The 17,756-nt window shown below is 47.0% G+C and overlaps 1 protein-coding gene across 1 annotated transcript in view; it reads right to left on the bottom strand.

Moving 5' to 3' along the window:
• ATP11C (ATPase phospholipid transporting 11C) overlaps positions 1-17,756 on the bottom strand; it is a 53,429-nt gene that overhangs the window by 8,037 nt on the left and 27,636 nt on the right. The window contains exons 13-31 of the mRNA XM_062502799.1: positions 17,084-17,187; positions 16,464-16,514; positions 15,563-15,627; positions 14,919-15,000; positions 14,398-14,548; positions 13,022-13,219; positions 11,981-12,142; positions 11,718-11,875; positions 10,759-10,830; positions 9,817-9,890; positions 9,065-9,168; positions 8,334-8,515; positions 7,551-7,814; positions 7,031-7,205; positions 6,233-6,335; positions 4,807-4,952; positions 4,377-4,436; positions 3,229-3,356; positions 734-869 (exon numbers count right to left, since the gene is read on the bottom strand). Of these exons, the coding sequence (XP_062358783.1) occupies positions 734-869; positions 3,229-3,356; positions 4,377-4,436; positions 4,807-4,952; positions 6,233-6,335; positions 7,031-7,205; positions 7,551-7,814; positions 8,334-8,515; positions 9,065-9,168; positions 9,817-9,890; positions 10,759-10,830; positions 11,718-11,875; positions 11,981-12,142; positions 13,022-13,219; positions 14,398-14,548; positions 14,919-15,000; positions 15,563-15,627; positions 16,464-16,514; positions 17,084-17,187 (2,415 nt within the window). The remainder of the gene's footprint in view (positions 1-733; positions 870-3,228; positions 3,357-4,376; positions 4,437-4,806; positions 4,953-6,232; positions 6,336-7,030; positions 7,206-7,550; positions 7,815-8,333; positions 8,516-9,064; positions 9,169-9,816; positions 9,891-10,758; positions 10,831-11,717; positions 11,876-11,980; positions 12,143-13,021; positions 13,220-14,397; positions 14,549-14,918; positions 15,001-15,562; positions 15,628-16,463; positions 16,515-17,083; positions 17,188-17,756) is intronic.

The raw sequence follows: 17,756 nt of genomic DNA, 5'->3' as shown, positions 1-17,756 counted from the left end.
GCTCTGTACTCAGTTAACAAGGAAAATAAGAAAAAAGGAAAAATAAAAAAAAATACCTCAATTTATTTTCCTCCTCTTTCTGTGCAAGTTAACCCCAGCAGCTCCCACACCTCGCTCACACAGCGATGCAAGGCGCTGGTCCCACAGCAGAGGCACAGCAAGCAGGCAGCAGGGACCATCCTGCAGCCTCCAGCAGCAGGGGACTTCTGCTGGCTCCAAAAAAGAGCCAAAGGCCAGCAGCAGCCTTCCCTCAGGGTAAGGGAGACAGAGCTGAATTCACAGCCCTGAGCAGGCAGAGCACACAAGCAGCCCTGCACCATGGCTGCACTAACGAGCACCATCTCGTCAAGGTGGGCTAATTCAGCTGCTCACAACCAGCCAGGCACTGCCGAGTTTGAGGCTGGCACTGGTGGGAAGGACAGATACTGCTCCTGCCCTGGGTCAATCACACAGCAGAGGGAACCAGCACCGTGCTAAGCTCACTGGGTGGGAACAGAGCTGTGTTTAAGAATAGTCATTTTACCTAGTGAGTGTAACCAGCTCCGCCCTGTTTCCATGGCAATCTAGAAAATGTTTTATTTCAAGCATTTGCTGCAGAATCACACCATAAGCAAGGCTACACTGTTGGACAGGACTGGAGACACACTGCACAGATTAAGCACGCAGATATTCCCTGCCAGGCAAGTGCACAAAACAAACACTCATCTTCCCTTCCTCTCCTTCATGCTGTTACCTTTCCGTTATCTTCCAACGATGAATTCTGAAACAGAAAATAAACCCCAAAGAAAAACACAAGTCCTTCAAAGGTGCCCAGAAAGGTCCAGTACAGGAATGGCCTCCACTGCAGCATTGCATTATCTGACACCTTCCTGCCAAAAGATGGAGGAACAAGAACATCAGCATCACGTTCAGGATGCACTGCAAAGCTCCTCACAGACAGGGGACTGGGGGTTTTGGAGCAAGCCCTTGCAGAGGAAGCAAGGGGGGAAACCACAGAAATACCTTCCAGGACATAAAGAATACTGTTCATATGCAGCTGCGGGTCATGAGAGATCACAAGAGGTTCAGCACATGAATTGTTTTGCCTTTCTCCGCTAGGTAACTTGGGTGAAATAAGCACAAAGTGAACAGAGGTGACGCTGTCCTGAACCTCTCCTGCAGCCCCTAAGCTGCCAATGGTATCTGACATTATCTGCTAAATTTTAAAAACAGGGTAAAGCTCAAGATCCGTGGTGTGCTTCCCTCTTTTTGTTGTATACACAAAGTCCTTTTTTGAGAAAAGCTCTGCAAGTCCTGCTCCCCGAAATGGTGTTTTTCTGCACAGGCTGAAAATAACCTCCTGAATTGTATGGTGGGTGTTTTTATCACTGGGGTTATGGCAGGAGGCTCTTGGCTGAATACAGGATGAGATCTGGCATGGAGGCAGCAGCACCAGCAAATGAATGGGCCATGAGCAAAGCTCTGCAGGGACCACACATAGGGCCTGGGGAGTGAGGGTGGCTATCAGGGCAGGAGGGATTTAAAAAACAGTTCCCTGCATCATTCTCTTTTCAGATTAATTTCTTTAAAGTGCCCACCATTTTTGCATTACTCTCCTTAACTCCTAAAGCAACACATCCATTTTCAGCATGACACACTTTGCAAACCTGTGTGGTGCTGGGCTCCTGTAACTGCAGTTTCTGAAAGGAGACCCTACTGAAGCCCACACACAGTGATGCTGTGACCATGCTCTAACATATCCCGATTTGGGTCTGAGAAAAGAGCAAGGATAAACCAGACTGGAAGTGTGGGGCATTGCAAGGAGAGAAAATACAAGCAGCTTCTTCCCTGCCAGCTGTTTTGCATTCCCATTTCTGTCCTGCAGTGCTCATGGTAAACAGGCTTTTTCCAGAGTCAGGATCTGCACTGCAGCAGCTCAGCACTTCCTCCAGCAGCACTCTGCAGCCAGCAGCACATGCACAGTCACAAATATTCAAACTGGGGCTGCTTCCTCAACACACAGACCCCAGAGATCAGAGAGCCTACCAGGGGAAGGCACAGAGGCCTGCTGTTATTGCTCTCTGTTGCACAATATTCAATTACCACGCTATTTAGAATACACAGACGGTGGCATTTTGCATAGAGTGAAAGAATTCGGAGCTCTACTCAATCGTGGCTCTGAGTTTTTACTTCAGAACAACCCAAGCCCCTTCCCAGCCTTACACCTCTTGTTGCATTCACTGCTTTTTCTATACCTAAGGCAACTTTCACACAGTATTTTAGGCACCTGATAGCTCCCTCTGGTATCTCTGCACAGAGATCAAGCAGCCCTGTGCCACACTGCTGAAGAGGCTCATACCACAGCAACAGGGCTGGCACAAACAGCCCTGACCTGGCTTTTTCCACAGGGCTGAGTTGACTGCCAGGCTGGGGAATTAGCAACATGGATGCATGGAGAGGGGCTTCCTCCAGAAAACACCTTCCTTAGTCTTTGCTGAAGGGCCGCCCCAAGCACCTGTGAGGGCTGGGCTGGGAAGAAGATGGAAAGCATCTCTGTTTCTGTGCAAGATTGGAGCCTCTCTCTGCTACAATCAAGGAGAGAAGATGACAAGCAGAGCAGAGAGAGACAGTCTAAGCTGTCCTTTCCCTGGGCAACGTGTCAGAAAACAATGTATGGATCAATAAGCAGAGCTCCCTGGGGTTTGATAGGGGGATCTGGCCTGTGAAGGGGAAGCCTGGGGGACCACATCCATTTACACAAGCTGAGAAACCACCTGCCTGAGCTGGGCTTCAGAAACATTAATCTTTCTGAAAATGAATGGATCTTTTTTCCTCCTGAAAGCTACACCTCCTCTCCCTGCACTACAGGCTCCATCATGTGCCTGGCTCGCACTGCCTGGCCCAAAGGTAACGTGAATGAATTAATGGTCTGGCCACACTCACAGCTCCATTTTTCTTATGGATGAATTCCACCTACAGTTTACTCTTTTACAGAGATACAGCAGTGCAACTTGCTAGACCAGATACTGTCAGAGAACATAAACAAGTAGCAATAAGGCAGTAAACACAAGGCTGCTCAGCTTGAATGCAGGAACAGCTGAGCCAGGAGGGACAGAAATGGCTTTTCCTGCACCTCATGGTGATCCCATCCCTAACATAGGACAGGGATACCTGCTTGGGATACACCAAGAAAACTCAAAGCATGGCTAACAGAGATGTGCAGAGGCTGAGCCATCCCAGCATACTCACATGTAGAGCTGAGGGTCCGAGGTCAGAGTGTCAATGCTGATGTGCTGCTCCAGGAGGCTGTAGGCCAGGATAGGCAGCGATGTGAAGCAGATGTTGTACATGGTCAGGTAAGCAGCATCATACAGTGGCTTAGAAGGGGAAGAAAGGATTAAATGAGAGACAGAAAAATAAGATTTCTTTTCTCTCCACAAAGAAACCAAACCATACATTTCCAGCCCTTGCCTCCTATATACCCTACAGATCCATCCCTTTGTCCCTTCACTGGATGGGAGCTGTGCCCCATGCAGTACAAGGGGAATAAGGCACCCCCAGGCTGCGTGCCCAGGAACCTGCTCCCACTGACAGTTTTGTAACTGGCTGGTCTCATCTCCAGCTTATCCTCCAGAGAAACATGACTAACCAGCCCTTACCACAGCTTTCCTCTGCTGCTCTTGTGCTGCCATTCCTATTAATATATTTGATGCCTCCTGTGGCTCTCTAAAGACTAGACTACTTTAAAGGAACTATAGCTTCTTTTAAAAGAAGTAAAAGGCAAGTGCTTCTGCCAAAACAAGCAGAGAATTCTCTCTCACCATTTATTCTTCCTGTTACTTTTGAGCCCAAATAGACACAGAAGCCCTTAAAGTTGACACGAAAACCAAAGCTCTTGTCTCCAAGCACATGAACCCCCTCACCACATGGATCTGCCCCTCTGATGCTCACTTGGACTAAAGCAAAGCTCTGATAACACTAACTGTGTGTCTTTTTTTAAATCTGCCATAAAAGAATGAACCATTCTTCCTTCTCAGTGACATTTTGAATGGAGTGAAACGCAGCAGAGAAGACAAGATCAGGAAACCTTTCAAAACTTGTTCTCGTAAGAGAAGCCGAAGTAGCAAAATCCGGCACTGACAAACCAGCTAAACCCTTCTCTCATTACTTCAGGAAGGTGTCCACAGCTGGTGGATGGGAAAGGAAAGAAAGCAGATTGTTTTTTTTCAGTTATGGTCTCAAATTATTATGTTCCAGATATGGTGCTGAGAAACAAGGTCAGCTCCTACTGTCCTCCAGAGCAAGGCGGTGAAGGGACAGGATGCCAAAAGCCAAGTCTCTGCTAGGAAGCCTCATTATGCCATTTGCTTTATATCTTGCCTTTATAGACTAATTACCTGCTGTGAGAATCCACAAAAGAACTGGTACAAAAACTGTGGTAAAATGAAGCAAAGGTTCTAGGAAAACAAAAGACAAATGGTCAGCAGGGAAGCACTTGACTTCTCAGTCTAAATCCAAGTAGTTTTTCCTGTTATCAGACATTAGTGTCTGACATTACAACATCAGACAAGGTAGGGCACTTGTTCAATCAAGCACAAAACCATTCTAGTGAGCAGTTAGTATCTGCAGGAGACACCAGAAGAACGCTCACATTCCCCTGGAAGCACTGTTTTCAATGGACAGGCACATGGCAGACACAGCCTGTCCTAGGGAAGGAAAACAGAACTACAGAATACCCTACATATTTTTTTTTCCTGCTTATTATTTTATTCTATTGCCAAAGAAGTGCATAGGATAAACAAAAGCCAGCTGCACACTGCCCCTTACCTTATAGAAGAAATACTGTACAAGGTGTGCTATTCTCACATAATATAAATGCCCATGTGCTAGTAGCAGTTTTCTTAAATGCTTAAACTTTGGTACAGCGTAGTCACTGTTTCTGGAGGCCTGGCGTCCTTCTTTGCCTTTTATCCCTGGAAACAGAAGCATGGCAAGGGGTTAATCCTGAAGGGGCTGGAACCTGGATGCTGTCCACTGGGTTTGCTCACATCACTCAGTGTCTCAAGGCATGACAAAGGCTGAGTTTCCCTCCTGAGTGTCTCAGGAGACCAAACATGAATATTTTCTGTGTGGTTTTGGCTCCACAACACTCAGACCTGCCACTGGAGTTTTTAAGCTGTGTTTAGGCTGCTCTGTGATTTCCTGTGTAAGTGTGGGGAAGGGTGTCTTGGCAAACCCGATGGAAGATAAGGATTTGGCTCCCCATGGGCTGACCTGCACCTTACACAGCTCAGTTATTCCCCTGCAGCTGCTCAGCCTCCTGAGACACCCCCACAGAGCTGGATTTCTTTTGTTTCACAAAAGCCACATCCAGATGAACTGCACTGGATTTCCCTCTTTAGAGGGCACCACAAAATTTCCAACAGCCCCAAATGAAGAACATGCCCCTTCTCCTCCACTGACCCTTCCTCAGTGGTATTACAGGAGTCTCTCATATTTCAGACATCAATCTGCAGACAGGAGGAGTTTCCAGCCTGCTGTCAGTCTATGGGCAGTGCAGACACAACACCCTGGGCACCAGCCCTAGCAAACACGTGTGGGTCCCTGTGCTGAGCTGCTGCCACCAGCCAGCACTGAAGTTACTGCACTGCCATTGCAACAACTGCCACTAATCACTAATCATCTGTTTCTGCTTGTGCCCCTTCTTTTCCTGAGCCCCAAGCAATCTTTACCACCACTGCTCTGGTCACAGTTTTTGAATTATCTGCAGTGTATCCCTGACAGAGAGAACAGGAGTAGCACAGGTGAGCAGTACATGATGATCTCATCTCATCTCATCTCATCTCATCTCATCTCATCTCATCTCATCTCATCTCATCTCATCTCATCTCTCTTCTTTTACAATGGGGGTGGTAAAACACTGGCATAGGGTGCCCAGAGAGCCTGTGGATGCCCCATTGCTGGGAACATTCAAAGTCAGGTTGTACAGGCTCTGAGGAATTTGATGGAGCTGAAGATCTCGCTGCTCATGACAGGTGTTGGACCCTTTCAAAGGCCCCTTCCAACCCAAACTATTCCATGATTCTATGACCTCAAACATTAATCTGGAGTTAAACTCTGCTTCCAAAGAAAGCAAGAGCAAACTTCCCACATTTTTCGGTGGAATTGGTTTAGCCACGTGAAATCAAAGTAGTGAATCCCAGCCAGAGCAGACAGGTCTGGGCTGTGAGATGAGTGTTTCAGGGACTCTTACCTATTCCAACATGTGCTTCCAAAATCATACTGACATCATTTGCACCATCCCCTATGGAGAGAGTTATCGGGCTTCCTTTTGTGTTCTTCACCATTCGCACAATCTAAAAGATTTTAAAAAAGGACAGCAGCAGAACCCAAAATTAAGTTTAAAAGGCTCCAGAGACCTTACCACTGCTCCCCTCAGGACAAGCAATCAGGATTCTACAGCAGCAATACAACACCTGGAGAGCTCAGGTTAATAAAACCCCTTGTTACTTGCTTTGCAGTCACACCCACAGCAAAAGCCCAATCCAGCTGTGCAGGGCTGAAGGACAGAATTTCAAAACAAACCCCAGCAGCAACATTCTGCTCTTCCCTTCTGCCAGACCCTCTTCTCCCAAAGGTGGGCTCTCTCACACATCTCAGGGTGCAGAAACACATCACTTATCACGCTGGGACATCATCTGCTGGAGTGAGGAAGTCACAGACTCCACTTGACAAATTTGGAAAGGAGAAAAAGCAAACTGGGAGGTTTCATTTCTGTCTAACTGGCCTGGGTTTATGGGTTCCTGCCAGCATATTAACCAAAGGGCTTGCATTCAGATTTGGAAGAATGGTGTGCTTTCATCACACTCTGAAGCTCAGGTGAGGCTTACATAGCCTGGAGAAGTCCTGCTAGATTAGGATGATCAAGTTGAGTCCCAGCTGATGAATTCAGCATGTATCACATCAGCCAGTGATGTGCTTCAGGCAGGGAGAGGTAAAAAAACCAAATAAATAAATAAATAAATAAATAAATAAATAAATAAATAAATACCTGTGCTTTCTGCAACGGAGCCATCCTGCAGCAGAGCACTGCAGTGCACTTCAAGCAGATCTGCAGGAATATGCTTTTGTAATTGCTGGAGCCTGAGTCCTGAGACGGGTTGAGGATCAGCGACAGCGTGGAGCCATCTATGATCAGTCCATACTCCTGACTCAATGTCCAGCTTCTGAGGCACAACAAGGAACACGTTTCAAACTTAATCAGACTAAGAAGTCAACCTAGCTGCTTGTACAATCTCAGGGAAAAAAAAATTAGATCTGGATTAATCTTCTCCCCGTCCATTTTTGGGGGCTTAGCAATTTTAAAAAGCTTAGACTTAACACGCGCCCTTGACTAAAGGAACAGTGCAATGAAGTTCAAAGCCAACTAATAAAACCAGAGACGATGAGCAAAGCCAAGGAACCAGGCACAATGTCTGCAAGCAACCAGTCCCAAGGGCCACAGCATGGGGCTACTGCTCTCCCAAATTTGCATCTGAAAGGCACAGGGCAGGATCCTCTGGCTGGCTCACCTCTTCAGGCCTCCCCGGTTCTTGGGAACATCCTGAATCAGCTTTTTGTGGTACTCCAGCAGCAGCTCATGGAGCCGATCCTCCTTCCTCTCACTCTCACCCACCGTCCTCGCCGTCAGCTCCAGCAGCTCAGTGCTGGTCTGGAACAGCCTGCAGGCATAGCAGGTGGACTTGGCAGTTTCCATCTTGTCTCCTGTCAGCACCCACACCTTCATCCCAGCTGCATGCAGGGCTTCGATGGTCTCTGCCAGCTGCTCCTGCAACCTGCAAGCAGAAGCAAATCACCACATAACCCTGACTGATTCTGCAGGTAAAAACACCAGCTCAGAAGAAGTTAATTGACTTTTCCCATGCTGGGGAGACCGCTGCCACAGTAATGAGGATTACAAGTCAGCAATATCAAATCTTTATTTGCAGGCAAAAAGAGAAATCACTACTATATACTCTTGACTCTTAGGCCTCCCAGTAAGAGTTTAATTTACACTTGCAGTGCCTACAACTGAATGTGGAATTGAATTTGTTTTGATGTACAAATTAATGCTGTGTGCTTAATTCACTCTCTAGAAGTGCAAGTATTTCTGTAGTTTCATTAATTCCTACTACACCAGCCAATTTAAGCAACTAGGGCACTGTGAAATGGGTTGTGCCATGGCGTAATTAATCGCCCTGGACACTGCCAGCATCTGCCTGACTGCTCAGTTCCACCACTGAGTCTGGGCCATGAGGCCACATCACAGAGAAAGCACAGGCATCACAGTGCTGGTGGTGCAGTCACCTCCTTACCTGTCTTCCACAGCAGTAGCCCCAATCAGGTGCATGTCTGCTTCTGTGTCGTCAAAAACCTTGGCCATCTTCTCCTCCCTGTCCTGCAGAGCCATCTTGGCTTCACTGAGCTGTCTGTCAATTTTGTCATACTCCTTCTCAGTTAGTTCTTTGAAGGCCACACACAGAGTTCTGTAGCCATCCTGGCAGTGGGAGGGAAAGAAAATAAAGTGGACAAACGTCTTAAACCCAGATTTTTTACACCTCCTCACTTTAGGGTTGGTGCTTTTGTCTACCATCAGTGCTACTGACAGTACTGGCCCTGAGGGCAAAGAAAATTTGTTGACTTGTGTCAAAAGAGCACTTTTCTGTGTTTATATAGTAACTTCTTCCCACCAGAGTAATCATGGTTCTGCTTGTTATGTGCAGAAAGAAACTAAGAGAAAGACCAGGGCTGAGAGTGTGCAGCCAGCAGGGAGCAGGGACTGGGTGCCACCACCACAGGGATCAGGCTGCTGATGTTACTTCTATTTTTAACTTGGAGATGCTTGGACACAACTGTGATGGAAACCATATAAGTATTTCAAATAAAGGTGGAAGCCAACCAAACAGAAAAGGAAAGAAGCCTGGCATCAGAACAATGTGAAGTGACACATTTTCAACACTTCCCTCCAAAGCAAGGTCATACCCCTATTTTTGGAATAAGGCTTTCCTGACCCCAGGAGCCAGCCAAATTCCACCCATGTGCTCACCATAGCATTGCGGTCCACGTGAACTTTTGTTTGTTGGATTTCTTCTTGCTGCACCCTTGGAAAAATAGAGGAATCTGCTCCTTTACAGAAGAGAAGCAACTTTCCTAAAAGTGAATTATAAATAGTTTCTAGCACTCACAAGCTGCAGAAAGACTTTAAGTCAATAGCAAGCAAGTGATGCAGAGTGAGGAAATCTGGCAGGACTAAAGAGGGAACTGCCAGAAACCCAATTCCTACCAAAAATGGCCTTTGATCAGCCTGTGAAAAACCTCTGGCTGACACTTTGTGTGTCCCTACCTGCATCTGAGCAAGTTTTCAGCAACAGGCTGGGCATTGTACCTGTAAGCCTTGGCAACCTTTCCAGGGAGGATAAAAGCAGCATCCCAAACCTTACAGGGCTGACACTTGAGAGGGATGCTGACCTCGGAATTTTTGTCTGTTATTCCCATGAAACCCTATCCCACCCAGTGGACATCCTCACATATCTTCCCTGTACTTGTTCCAGCCTGGAACAGGGCAGGCAGGGAGCTCTCCACGGGTCACTGTTCTCATCCCCTGAGCTGCTGCTGGTCCCAAACAGCTGCTATGAAGGAAAGTTAACTCTATAGCAATCACCAGACCAGCACAGAATCTTAGTTAGATCAGCATAGAAAACCTCACAGCTCAGCTTGTGTGGGTGACAGGAACAAGGAGGATGTGTTTTCCAGCTGTGCACACAGGTCTGGGAGCCCACAGAAGCACTTTGCCTGTACCTGTGGTGGTTCTCACAATGACGCTCATCCGGCGCCGGACAGGGTCGAAGTTCAGCACGTGGAGAAGTTGGTACCTTCAGAAAAAGAGAAAAAAGCTTTGACTCAGTAAAGGAAAAATAGAAAAATAACTATTTGAGACAGAAAAATCACTAGTAATGAGCCGCAGAAATCAATACATCCCTACAAGCGGCATCAGCCACCCGGGAATGAATTTTACAGCTACTGCACAAGAAACTGGAGGAAAAAAATCCAAATTCCAGCAGTCCTGTGGTGCTCTGAGCATGGGACTGAGGGTGTGGGTACCCACCAGTGCAGCAAGCCCCCATGCTGGGCAGGGTCTCAGCAGGAAACAGGGCACCACGTGCCACAAGCAGTAACACTGAGTCTCCCATTTAAGTAAGATGCTTCTTCATGAGGGAAGTAAGAAGTGAAACTTGCTTGTGAAGGCAAGTTTTGAGGGAGTGCTGGGATTAGGTCAGTGACTCACAGATGTCCACCAAGCTGTGAGCACAGGGTAAAATCTGTTTTCAGCTTGGGAGGGGGGAAAAAAGGGGAATGGAGCCATATCACAAGTTTAGGCTTACAGTGTCCTGCTGTGAGCCCCAGCCATGGACCAGAAGGTCAGCAGCCACCTCCTGAATCCCAGGAGTCACCTGCACAACCTGGTGCAGATGAAGGATACATACAAAGGACTGCAGGCTCCTGAAGGACCTGAATTTAGACATCAGTAAACCAACCGTGGATTTTTGCAAGCGAGCCTTTTCGCCTACACCTTCATGTGCTGTGCTTTGTAAATGGGACAGGAGCTTTGGGGCAGTCTGAGCACAGTCTGAGCCCTCAAGGAACAGCTTTCACCTTGCCAGGTTGACCAAACTCAATTAAGCTAGGTGGGAGTGGTGCAGAGGAGCTGCCCTTTTCCTCAGCAGCCCCAGCAGCACTTACATCTCAGTTTCATTCTTTTGGTTTCGTATTTTCATGAAATCATTTTCAAGTCCTAGAAAAGTGAAACCATACCTGTCAATAAACAAAAGGACAGAACAACATTGAAAACACTCATTGGCACATATTACACATAACAATGTTTTTGTTTCACCTCCTGCATTGCAGAGCAGAGCTGGGGAGCCCAAGATAAAGGGCATGGCTTGATGTTTGCTTACTCCATGCAGAGCCTGCTATGATGTCCTGGTACTGCTCCCATCCCCTGGAGAGCCTGGGCACTGGAGCACAGAGACACAGAGAGCCTCTGGACACGGTCCACTGGCTCTCTGGCAGCTTTACAAGCCATGTACACAGCTGCAAAAGCCTCCATCTATAATCTAGGGGCTGGCAAGAGCACAGAAACACTGAATGGCTTGGGCTGGAGAGCATCTTACAGATCACCTGGTCCCAAACCCCTGCCACTGGCAGGGACACCTTCCACTAGACCAGGCTGCTCAAAGTCCCACCCAGCCTGCCCTCAAGCATCTCTGGCAAGATTCAAATGTGAGGTTGACAGAAGTAACCATCTTATTATTTTGCCACTGCACAACAAGGAAAAAAACTTCACTGCGATATGCACATGGTAACTGGTCTCTGTTTCTAGGGCATTAAAGCACAAGGCCATGTGGGATCCAGCAAAGAAGCCTCTGCCACACCTGTGTATTGCAGCACCTTGGGGCTGCTTTCAGTGAATGCAAGCCGTGGTCTAGCAGGTTTGGTAGATGTAAAGATCCCTTACAGAGCATCCTTTTAACACAGTTCATTAAACCCCCTCAGCACAGGACTGCAGGCCAGGCTCAGCAACGGTATCACAACATGTTTCCCAGAGACTGTGGAAAGGGGTCTATCACCTTCAGATCACCCTCACCTCCCTCCTTCCCACCAGAGAGGGAATTTAAAAGCCAACATCTTCCCATTCTTACTTTTCTGCACCTTTCACCAAAGCGATCTCATCTGGGGAAGAGGAGATGTAGGTGCATTTGCGTTCTGGGTGTGCCATCAGCCCATCCACCTGGTCTGTCTCCTTGATCTGAACTGTGTGGCACAGGCAGAGGGCTCTCAGGAACAGCTCCTCACGGCTCTGGACAGGAGGGAGGGAGGGCTGTTACTAGCTCAGTGAATGCCACACCCAGCCAGCAGCTGGCCACAAAACCCTTACAGCCACGAGCATGCAACCAATTCTTACCTTTTCAGCTTTGCCATAGTATTTGAGGGGTCCATCAGTCTGGGAGAAGCCATCCACCTCTGAAATGCAGTCCTTGTACTTGTGCCCATCTATGCAGCACTCGATGAACTCCATGCTGTTCTCTGTCAGTGTCCCAGTTTTGTCTGTGAACACGTACTCCACCTGCAAGCAGCAGGCAGCTGCCACAAGGGCTGGGCAAGGAGCCCCAAAATCAGGGGCTGAGGCATGTTAGTGCACCTCTGCCAGTGCTGGAGAGCACTTGGCTATCCTAACATGACTGCAGGTGTCCCACTGCATCACTAGAGTTCTGCTACTTGGCTCCTTTGTTTTTCAGACTGTTGCACAGGTGGCAGGAGGCAGCATCTGAAGACTTAAAATTTGTCTCCAGGCTCTTCAATTCCCCCTCATTCACCTTCTGGGGTCCTTTTCTATAGCCCTAGTGCTTACAGAACTGCTGCTGCAGGTCTGCTGCCTCCTCTGGGGGATTTTCATCTCAGAGCTGGATTTCAATTAGCTAATTGCTACTCCAAGTATATTTTTATAATTGTTTTTAAAGCAAAATCAAAAGCAGGAGGCAGTACACATGCCCTGCACTCATCTCTCCAGGTGCAGATCAGAAAGGGAAGCCTGAGCTGTGTAGGTGCCCCAGCAAGGCAGCAGCAGCAGCACAGCTGCACGGGCTCTGCACGCCCAGGGAGACAACTGGGCAGACATTTCCCTTAATCCTCAAAGAGACAGAGGATTCTTAATTTTTAATTGAAGCAGTGAAAGCAAAGCGCCCTGACATGCAGAGCGCTCTGCCTGATATTCCCCAATATGGAAACAATTGGCATGACCCAATTCCTGCTCTTTCATGCACTATTTATAACCTTATCTCGTTCCACAGCGGGTGGAATCACGTTAAATGGAAAGTACCACCACAGAGGGTGAAGCTCTGGCCCAAGAGGACCTCGAGGGATTGCCACAACAAGGGCTCCTTGCAGAGAGGGCACTTTCATCCACGCTTTCCTCCAGACAGATGCAAACACAGCATGTTCTGACCTGCCCGAGCTCCTCATTGAGGTCCGAGGTGTTCACCAATGCTCCCTCCTGTATTTCTTCATCATACATCTCCTTGTCCCAAGAGATGAAGAAGGAGCCCAAGAACTTCTGCATCTCTACTGTGACGTACATGGAGACAGGGATAATAAAATTGAAGAGTACCATGAAGGACAGGAAGTCCGTGAACATCCGCAAGACCTGCAAAGGAAAGAGAAGATGCAGCCTGTGGCTGTCAGGACACAGGGGCAGTAACAGCAACACCTCAAGGATTCTGGACAGCTTCTCAGAAAAGGTTAAATAGGAAAAAACAACATGGAAATGAATACATCTGAGATACAGGGCTAAATCCCATTTTCCTTTGGCACAGAAAATCCCACTGTCCACTGCAGATCTACCAGATACATGAGTACCTCTCACTGCTTCATAACAATGTTTCATAAGCATTTTCCTCTTAAGAATATACAGCTACAGACTAATCCTGGCCCCAAGTAACCAGAAAAAAGGAGCAGGTGGCTAGAGATGTGGCAAGGGTACCAAGTGGAGCAAGTGACATCCCTGTGAGTCGTCCTCAATAACCCATCACAAGAACATCTCTGCACACACTCCCTTTTCTAACCCATCACAAGAACATCTCTGCACACATTCCCTTTTCTAACCCATCACAAGAACATCTCTGCACACACTCCCTTTTCTAACCCATCACAAGAACATCTCTGCACACACTCCCTTTTCTAACCCATCACAAGAACATCTCTGCACACACTCCCTTTTCTAACCCATCACAAGAACATCTCTGCACACACTCCCTTTTCTAACCCATCACAAGAACATCTCTGCACACATTCCCTTTTCTAACCCATCACAAGAACATCTCTGCACACATTCCCTTTTCTAACCCATCACAAGAACATCTCTGCACACATTCCCTTTTCTAACCCATCACAAGAACATCTCTGCACACATTCCCTTTTCTAACCCATCACAAGAACATCTCTGCACACACACTCTCTCTCTCTCAGGCTTCATTGCCCACGTCTTGGCAAGTTTAACAAACTGGTTGACATGACCTCAATTTAAGTTTATCTATTCAAAGCTTAAAGACAGCTCGAGTTCAGATAAGGACCCAGGTTAAATCAGCTACATTTCTATATCATATAGTACTTATTTATGCTTTGCCCTGCTCCACACAAATATCACTGTGCACAAGCATGAGAGAGGCACAAAGGAAGCACAAACAGCAGGAGAGACTGAAGGAAACAACAGCACTTTCTGTGAGCAAACAGGAGTCCCAGGGCTGGCAGCAGGCACGATCAGATTAAACAAAACAGCCTGAGTAAGTCAAGCTGGAGGAGGTGCTGAAATACAAATCCACTTACCTTGAACGTCTCTCTCTCTTTTTTAGTCTTTTCATTGTACCAAGGCTCATCATTAAATGGATTACTCTGCCAGACATATTTCAGAGTCGTGCACACAGTGGCCTTCCCCAATAAGATGCACAAATACACTATCAAGAAAGCGTTGATAGATCTGGAAAAACAGGTTTCTTTTTTAAATTCTTGCAGCTATTTTTATAGAGAAAAACATGTTAAATAGGCAGGAACAAAACTTCCTTACTTTTAAGAAGAAAATTACAGAACAAGTGCTTTTAACACTGCTGATATTGAGGGTCAGGTTCATATTTTTTAACATTTCTTAATTTTGCTTTTAAATAAGAAAAGCTATTAAATGATGCTGCTTCTTGCAAGATATGCTTTATCAAGTACCCAGATTTTTCTATTAAATCAGAGAGCATCTGAAACAAAAGGCAGCAGATTAGGAGATTATTTCTGTACAAGACATCCATTAAAAACACAAGCCCAACAGGTTTTACCTATTTTTCTCTAACATAAATACTCACTTTTCTACAGCAGACCGTTTCTGAGATTTCCCTTGGTAGTTCAGAGCCATTTTTGTTTCCATTCCAGTATAGACTGCAACTCCTGCAGGGCATTAAGGCAGGGCTCATGAGGACTGGCAGCCCCAGAGGGACCCAGCTGGCACTTGGCCATCAGGGGCATCGGTGTTTACATCAAACTCCAACCCCAGCTGAGGGAAGGGGCATTACCCAAGGACTGCTCAACTCCAGAAACCTCTGAGGTTGCTAACTAATGTCACTGCTGTGTTCCAGAGCATGAGCAGGGGCCCATGGATCACATAGAGTCAGGAAAAGCATCAGTCTCCCATCACAGCCACCACCCTCCATCACCAGTGCTGAGACTCTGCTCCCAGCAAAGGACCTGGGGACAAACTCCTTGCTCATCGTGTCTCAGGCAAAAAGAAAAGCTTGCTCTGGTGGACTGACACAACTGGGCAGCCTGCAGAAAGAAACAGTGCCTCCTAATTTCATCCTGCAATTGCAACCAGCTTGCATGAAAGCTGCAGCTGCACAGCCCAGGTAGACATGCTGCAGAGAAGCATGTTCTATCCCGATTTAGCAGTGAGCATCTACATTTGTCATTACTTATCACAACTATTTAAATAAACAAGCAATAATAACTTCACCGTAAATCTTCTTGGTATTTTTGAGGGTAGCACCTTTCAACAACAGGTTTTCAGGGCCCAAAGATCTAAACATGAAAGAAATTATAACATTACATCACTCAAGGAACATTCAAAGTACTTTATAAATTAGAATCAGAAATAGGATATAAAGATAAACAAATGTTCCTTACATCTGACTACATCATTTGTATGTTAAATTGAGGCCTTGCCTGAGTTTGTTTTTATATAATTACATTTCCATTTCATCTTACAAACGCTATCCCCAGTGCACAAAATTCCACTCTTGTTGGGGGATTTTCAGTATGGCTTTTGAGGAATAACTGCAAAATATTCAGACCCAGTTTGTTCCAGTACTTATACAAAAAATGTTCCAGTACTTATATAAAAATGCAGTGTTAAAATCATCAGAAGTTTGTCTATTCCAGCCCAGTCAATCGATGGCACCATCAAAGCTGACAGCCCCATTTGTGGCTTTATTTCTCTGTGAACCTCCAGTGACCCTCTGCTGCTTCCAGGCTATGAACCAGAGCACAAAACCATCCAACTTGTTCAGATATCTTATAAACATTATTTGCTCATTTTTTTCTGTGAAACACGGATTGATGTTTGAGTTTCTGCTTACCTTTGAATGACAATATTTTGTCATTGCCTGGTAAATTTGCGCCCCATTAGCAGGGCAGGACATTACCAGGTGGTCCTGCACTGCTTCCCCAAAAGGGGCTCAAAGAAATCACAGGATGGCAGAAGGGAGATCTCCTTTTAGAATGAGATCTTCGGAATGGTTAAAGAAAAAAACAAACAAACAAACAAAAAAACATTCCCAAATGATGGCAGGACAAGCTCAGATCCTTGAAATTCTCTGTAGATGCTCAACCCCTCTGAGGAGGGCCAACAAACCAACCTGGCTACAGGCTCTTGGTTGCTTCTGTAGATGATAATTCTTCCAACAAACCTGTGAGGGAAATAGAAGAAACTTCTATTACAAACACATTATGGATACTATAAACCTGTCAAAGAAAATTCATTGACAGAAAATGGACGCAAATGCAGAAACAAGTGAATTTGAGAGTTGAATGTTTCAGAGGATGGCTGTGCTGACAGGGAACAGCCACACACTCCCCAGGGGTGCCTGTGTGCTTACACACCCCAGCACCCCCATTACTGCAACACACCCCAGAAAACCTCCAAGGGATTTAACCACACAGACCACTGTGGCCTGCAGTGGTACGTGGACCATTCGTACTTCTGAGCTGACCAAAACCAGCTCACAGTGCCACGACAAGTGCTACACAAGGGAGGCCTTTCGGCAAAGACACCAAGCTTTGAAGACTTTGCCATCCTCATAGAGAGGAGGCCCAGCAGCTCATCCCTGCCTTGAGACACCTTTTGGTCTCTGCTGCAGGGATGGTGCTTGCTTTGCTGAGCTGCAGATCCCCCGGGCGATGGTGCTGAGGTGCCTGCAGGGGGATGACACCAGGAGCTGCAGAGAGGACAGGCAGGATGCAGGAGGGTCAGACTCACTTGTAGAGGTCAGGCTGCGGCTGCTCACACTCGATGGTGGCCGTGAGGGTGTCGATGGCTTCATCAGTGCAGAGCACGGTGGTGTCCCGCACGGCGTAGTGAGTCTGGGACAGGAGCACAGGCAGGGTCACCACGAGCCCCAGCAACAGCCCCATCCCCACGTTTCATTCTCCAGCACTTAAAGTGACTCTGTGCACAAGCCTGTCAGCACCAGAAGCTCTGCCAAGCCCTCACCGCGCTCCCACAAAGCAGCTGAAGCATCTCTCAGCAAAGAATGAAGTCACTAACACTTAGGAGAAATCACAGCAGCAAGCAGCTGCTGGGTGTCTCTCAGTAAGCACATCACCAAAAGCACAGCATCCTTGGTTCTCCCTGCTTGGGGTGAAGGGGAGGCTGCAGCTAGCCCCGTGAAGGGCCTTGGGGACCACCTGCTCTGGCTCCTGATGGTAGCTAGCCACCAGCTCCAGCACCAAGGATCAGGCAGAGCACTGGCAGACTCCAAGTTATTTTTAGCAGCTGCTGCTGCAAAGGTTCATCTCTCATAATTAACTGAAAAGCCCACAAAGGATCTGCTCTCTGCCTTTCAGGCTCTATTTATAGGAGCTACTCAGAGCTCTAAGTCACAGCAGGCTGCCTCAATCCATCTTCATAAACAAATTCATTAAAACGCTTC

The sequence above is a fragment of the Cinclus cinclus genome, chromosome 15 (genome assembly GCF_963662255.1).
Source record: "Cinclus cinclus chromosome 15, bCinCin1.1, whole genome shotgun sequence".
Taxonomy (NCBI): Eukaryota; Metazoa; Chordata; class Aves; order Passeriformes; family Cinclidae; genus Cinclus; species Cinclus cinclus.
This window is presented reverse-complemented; position numbering and strand designations above follow the sequence as displayed.